General features: G+C 39.5%; 1 protein-coding gene across 5 annotated transcripts in view; it reads right to left on the bottom strand.

The window, feature by feature from the left end:
• Window positions 1-1,054: 1,054 nt before the first annotated feature.
• CLYBL (citramalyl-CoA lyase) overlaps window positions 1,055-6,171 on the bottom strand; it is a 322,476-nt gene continuing 317,359 nt past the window's right edge. For 4 of the 5 annotated variants that reach the window (XM_053663520.1, XM_053663521.1, XM_053663518.1 and 1 more), the window contains one exon: window positions 1,055-1,875. In XM_053663520.1, the coding sequence (XP_053519495.1) occupies window positions 1,759-1,875 (117 nt within the window). In that variant the 3' untranslated portion in view covers window positions 1,055-1,758. The remainder of the gene's footprint in view (window positions 1,876-6,171) is intronic. The other variant, XM_053663519.1, reaches the window with a different exon arrangement.

The raw sequence follows: 6,171 nt of genomic DNA, 5'->3' as shown, positions 1-6,171 counted from the left end.
CTCGTGAGTAGTTAAAGGGAGTGCACCAAGGAGCGGAGATGTGCTGCCCAAGGAGGGCTAGGACCCCTTGGCACATCCCTTTTCTGTTTAAGAGCTATCTCCACGAATCCCATGTTTGGGAGTATTAGTTTGTTAATCAAGAATGTGTTTCCCCAGAAACTTTCTGCCTTGATCAGTTTCCTCTGGTATTCCTATCAAAGCTGAATTGCCCCCCTTCCCGCCATGCTTTGGTTAGGTGTGTGTTGCATGATGGCGTGTGGGCCTTCCTACTTTGCTTTGGTTCCATGATCCTTTTCCTTGTATATAACCTTCAGTTCTACTCCCTCCAGGGCTTCCTGAAGGAATGGAAGAGATGGGGGAAAGTAGGCCCCTGGTTGGGATACACAGTAGAGGCCACATAGGAAATAAACAAAAAAAGCAGAGGAGGAGGTGAAATATGAAAATTTAAAAAAAAACAATGGTTTTCTATTTACAAATTTAAATAAACAGAACAGCCTTCCCCGTGGTGTTTGTCTAAGAGTAGCAGCCTCGCTGCTGTGTAGGTCACGAAAAGGTTGGTGTAGAGTTTAAAACTTCCCATTCTGTTAATTTCTTAAAGAACAGTCATCCCAGAGTCTTAACACAAAAGCTCATGATTTAATGAGGGGCAGAAACAAAATCTCTGATTGTTGGTGTTTCAAATTTCACTGGCGTCCTCCGGCAAACACAAGTTGATCCTTGCAGCTTCAATACCCTTTAGCCTTCAATATAAGAGCACATGCTGAATAGGGAAGAATGGCTGGTTGTTATGTTTATTTACCCTTCCTACAAGCTGGGTTAACCTCTTCAAAACAGCTTTACTAAGCCCGTTAACCACACCACCCATATGACCTGTAGCAGCATCTCTAATGTGATGCAAATCTCATGGGGGACCATATGCACCAGCTCTGCCCCACTGTGTCTTCTTAGAGGCTACAAGTTTATAGCTGAGGGGGCCCTATTCCAGCCATACATTTACAGGGGAAATGGGCTCAGTGGCAAACAGTTAAATGAGGAAATCAAGGAGGAGAATGGATAGTCTTGTGTTTATGCACATTTATTTTTTAATTGTTGGTAACCATTGACCCAAAGTATTCATCCACGATGCGGACTTTCTCAGCCACCACCGAACAGTTACAGAATTATGAATGTTTCATTTTGGGAAGTGGAGGTTAACAGTAATCAGTTTTGAAGATTTTTTTTGAGAAGTCTATACAAACCGATATGATCATTAATAAACTTTTCTATGTTATCTTTGTTCTGTTTTTAAAAAAAAAAAACAGATTTCTATTGAAACAAATACAATGTGTTCATTCGGTTATTATTTTTTAAAAGCCTGGCCTTTCTTAAAATTATTTATGGAGTCAAGTGAACAAATGAAAAATGTGGGAAACATCTAACATGAGGATGAAGGGAGTATGTATATTAGGAAAGACCTAACTTCCCCTCACAGATATCATTCCTTACTATTTTATCTCCCTGTGAAATAACAAGTCCATATCTATAACACATAAATGAACAATAAAATCATGAACTTGGAACCAAAAAGAAGAAAGCTCATTTAGAGGAATAAGTGGCCACAGAGATAACAACAGTGACAACAAATGTGATTAACATGAACTGTACATTGAGAAAAGTTCCAATTTGGCATACTAACAAGTTGCCTTGGGTGTTATGGTCTGTCTTTAAAAAACCCACTGTATACGTTCAGCCCACATGACGAGACCTTAATTTAACAGATCATTTTTCCTTGATGGATGTGGCAAGTGTAACAATGTTCTGGGCTTGCTTCAGTAATGGCATGTCGATCATACTCCCTTGGAAAGTAAAGGCTCCCTGGAAAACAGAGAACACAAACTTCCTGAAAGAATGCTTGGAAATTATAGGCTTCCTTTAGGCACACACTTGTACAACAAGAACATTTTAGATTCCGCCTGAGTTATACTGACTTTTCAACCACACTTTTGAGAAAGCCAGAGTAAATTACAGGGGAAAGGTATTTTTCCTTCTAAAGAGGAAAAAAATCTTTTAGCATTTTAATGGAGTGGGAAAACATCAGACACAAGGTATTGGAAACTGTTCATTTAACTCATAAAATAAAGCAGAAAACAACTGTGGAAGGAAAATGTAAATACTTACTTACATGTTTTGAAATATATAGAACTTTCAAAACAGTAATATGCTCTGGCAACTGATTATTGTTTGAAAATAATGTATGAACAGGTTAACAGCAAAATGTTTTCTTCTTGCTGTAACTTAATTGAGAGGTAACACTGTCATGTGATGAAAAAATGTAAGGTAGGATTGTACTGAGTAAAAGAAGATTTCTCTGTTGGTACACACTTGCAGAAGAGGATTAGAATGACAAGGGACATGAGGGAGCAGGTAACAAAAAAATTATAGGTCTATTGAATGTTAGGACTGGAAAAATATCTGATCTCTCCTGGCTTATCCTAATTTTACAGATTCATTTTTTTAATCTCTGGAGATACTTCTTGAGTGCATGATGTGATCTATTCTAGGTCCTGTTCTAGATGAGGAAACAGGCCGGGGTAAAGTGACTTTCCAAGGTCATATGACAAAGAAAAGTTAATAATTGGGTCTCAGAATTTCAAGCCTTCATCACAGACCCCCACATTTAGATAATAAGATAATTCCTTTAGTGTATCAGAAAAAGAAAATGTTGCCCTGGCTGGTGTTGAGCAGATTGAGCGTGGGCCTGCGAACTAAGGGATTGCAGTTCAATTCCTAGTCAGGGCACATGCCTGGGTTGCAGGCAAGTTCCCAGCAGGGGACCCACGAAAGGCAACCATACAATGATATTTCTCTCCCTCTCTCCTTCCCTTCCCCTCTAAAGATAAATGAGTAAAATCTTAAAAAAAAAAAAAAGAAAAAAGAAAAAGAAAATGTTAATGGAGAGAAGGCAGCATGCCCAGAATAGAGGTTAATGTCTGGATATTTATGTTCTTTTAATCACTTATTTTTACTATTTGCACTCATAGCTCTTTATCTTAATTCTCCTTCCTTCTACCTGTTGGCAAGGATGTTGGCAAGGAAGTGGAAAGCATGATATTTGAGACCTGTAGGTGGATTGGAAGAGTCATAATCCTGGGTGATGGTCTATTGCATATATTGCCATCTACTTCTGGATTTCACAAGTACTACCTGTCAACAATCAATGCTGTCATTATTCAGGACTTCCTGGATGGGTCTCTTGGGCTCTCTGGAAACCCGCGTCTTCCACAATAACACAGTGTTGTATATAAGATGGAAGTAAAAAAAAAAAATGGCAGGGAATTCTTAGCAATGACTTCAGAATTTGTCTTTCAATTAATAGAGAGATTTTAAAAGCCACTAGGATTACAATTTTCACCAGTATTGTTATGCACCACAAAGAATGTTTCAGTCAAAGACCAAGACAACACGTATAACAGTGGTCCCATAAGATTATAATAAAGCCAAAAATTCCTATTGCCTAGTGATGTCATAGCCATTGTAATGTCATAGTTCAACACATTACAATTGCCTACAGTATCCAATATCCAATACAGTAACATGCTGTACAGGTTGGTAGTCTAGGGGCAATAGGTTATAATACAGCCTATGTGTGTAGTAGGTTATACCATCAAGGTCTGTGTTAGTGCACTTTATGAAATTTGCACAATGATGAAATAGCCTAATGAAGTACTTCTCAGAAAGTATCCCTGTGATTAAGTGACGCATGACTGTATTTGCTTAACCTTCTCAGCCTTGCAATGATAAATCTGATTCATATGAACAACAGTGTAGACTAAAAGACTATACAATAAGTCATTTCCAGCTTTTTTTTCCCCCCAACTGTTGTTTTTACTATTTATACTCTCAGATTGGCTTTTAACTAATTTTTTCAGCCTAGAACTAATTTTGGTCATCTCTGTGACTATGATCAATTTTATGAATTTGGTAGAAGTTCCAAGGATGTTCTGTGGGTTAGCATGACACATGAAATCAGGGCATGGGACTCATGCTGTTTTTTTTCACAAGGCAATAGTCTAGTTACCTTGTTGGAGTAAATGACGAAGGCTAAAGGCCTCCTGGTTGTCTACCCACCAAGCAGATTATGATCCTGTAAAACAGGACATTTTGTCCTGCTAAGGCTTAAATAATAGGCTGGCAAGATGAAAAAGCCTAGATGGACATAAAATCAAAATGACATACAGAGAATCAAAATGATGGCTTTGGGTCTATGCCATGTACCCCAAACCTGCTTTGGGTTCCACATGCACATCAAAAATGCAATATTTCATGTAGTGTTTTATGTAGTGTTTAAAGACAAAAGAGATCATTTCTTTTTTCTACAGTGGCAGATTTTGCTTAACTTCCTTTGTGAAGTTTAAGCTGGAAAATAAAATTCAACATTTTTGTTGTTTCCTTCATTTCTGCAAATAGAGGATTTTAGTGTTAAGAATTAGAGAGCCTAGACTTCTGGCCAAGATGGAGGCGTAGGTAGAAACACTACTAAACAAACCAAAATTAAGGACAACAAAGATTTAAAAACAAAAACACAATCAGAAAAGACAGAAAATTGAACTGTACAGAGTGTGACAACCATTCAACCAGACCAGTAAGAGGGTCGAAGTCAGCAACTGGGGGAGGGGGATAGCAGTAGGAAAAGGTGGTGACTGGCACATGGGGCACAGGCGGTACTGGACTAGCTGACCCCGACAAAGGGAGGAAATGAGCAGACCTCAGTCACACATTTGTGCGCAGATAAACCAGGCGAAAACAAGCAGCATGACAGACTGTGCAACCCAGGGCTCCAGCACCGAGAAATAAAGCCTAAAAGTACAGATTGAAAACACTTGTGGGGGTTGAGGTGCAGAAAGAGACTCCCAGCCTCCGTTGGAGAGACCCACAGGGTCCTAGAACGTACACAAGCCCACCCTTCTGGTAACCAGCACCAGAAGGGCCCAATTTGCTTGTGGGAAGCGGCAGAGGGGACTGAAATCTGAGAGAAAGTGGGACAAATGCCATTTGTTCCCTCTTTAACCCTGATCCCACATACAGCAACACAACCCAGTGACCTGGTGAACACCTAAGGCTCTGCATCTCACTACATAACAGGCACAACCTGGCTGGAACAGAAGAACAGATTAAAGCCCCAGAGCCAATACTTTTAAGTGACCAAGAGATAGCCAACCCATCAGATGCAAAGTTCAAAACACTGGTGATAAGAATGCTCACAGAACTGGTTGATTCTGGTCACAAATTAGATGAAAAAAATGAAGGCTACACTAAGTGAAATGAAGCAAAATGCACAGGAAACCAATAGTGATGAAAAGAAAACTGGAACTCAAATCAATGGAGTGGACCAGAAGGAAGAAAAAAACAACCAAACAGAAAAGAATGAAGAAACAAGAATTCAAAAAAATGAAGAGAGGCTTACGAACCTCCATGACATCTTTAAACTTTCCAACATCTTGATCATAGGGGTACCAGAAGGGGAAGAGGAAGAGCAACAAGTAGAAAACTTACTTGAATGAATAATAAAGAAGAACTTCCCCAATCTGGCAAAGGAAATAGACTTCCAGGAATCCAGGAAGATCAGAGAGTCCCAAAGAAAGTGTACCCAAGGAGGAACACACCAAGGCACATCATAATTACATTACCCAAGATTAAAATGAAGGAGAGAATCCTAGAAGCAGCAAGAGATAAGGCGACAGACACCTACAAAGGAGTTCCCATAATACTATCAGCTGATTTCTCAAAAGAGACCTTACAGGCAAGAAGGGGCTGGAAAGAAGTATTCCAAGTCACGAAAGGCAAGGTCCTGCATCCAAGATTGCTCTATCCAGCAAAGCTTTCATTTAGAATGGAAGGGCAGATAAAGTGCTTCTCAGATAAGGTCAAATTCAAGGAGTTCATCATCACCAAGCCCTTATTATATGAAATGTTAAAGGGACTTAGCTAAGAAAAAGAAGATAAAAAAGATGAACAGTGAAAGGACAGCAAACTCACAGTTATTAAGAACCACACCTAAAACAAAAGCAAACCAAGCAAACAACTAGAACAGGAACAGAACTACAGAAATGGAGATCACATGCAGGGTTAGCAACAGGGGAGTGGGAGGAGGAGAGGTGGGGAGAAGGTACAGAGAATAAGTAGTGTAGATGG

This window comes from Artibeus jamaicensis, unplaced genomic scaffold, assembly GCF_021234435.1.
Source record: "Artibeus jamaicensis isolate MK-2021 breed Jamaican fruit bat unplaced genomic scaffold, CSHL_Jam_final contig_3197, whole genome shotgun sequence".
Taxonomy (NCBI): Eukaryota; Metazoa; Chordata; class Mammalia; order Chiroptera; family Phyllostomidae; genus Artibeus; species Artibeus jamaicensis.
Note: the sequence above shows the minus strand (reverse complement) of the source record. Positions and strands in the feature narration are given on the sequence as shown.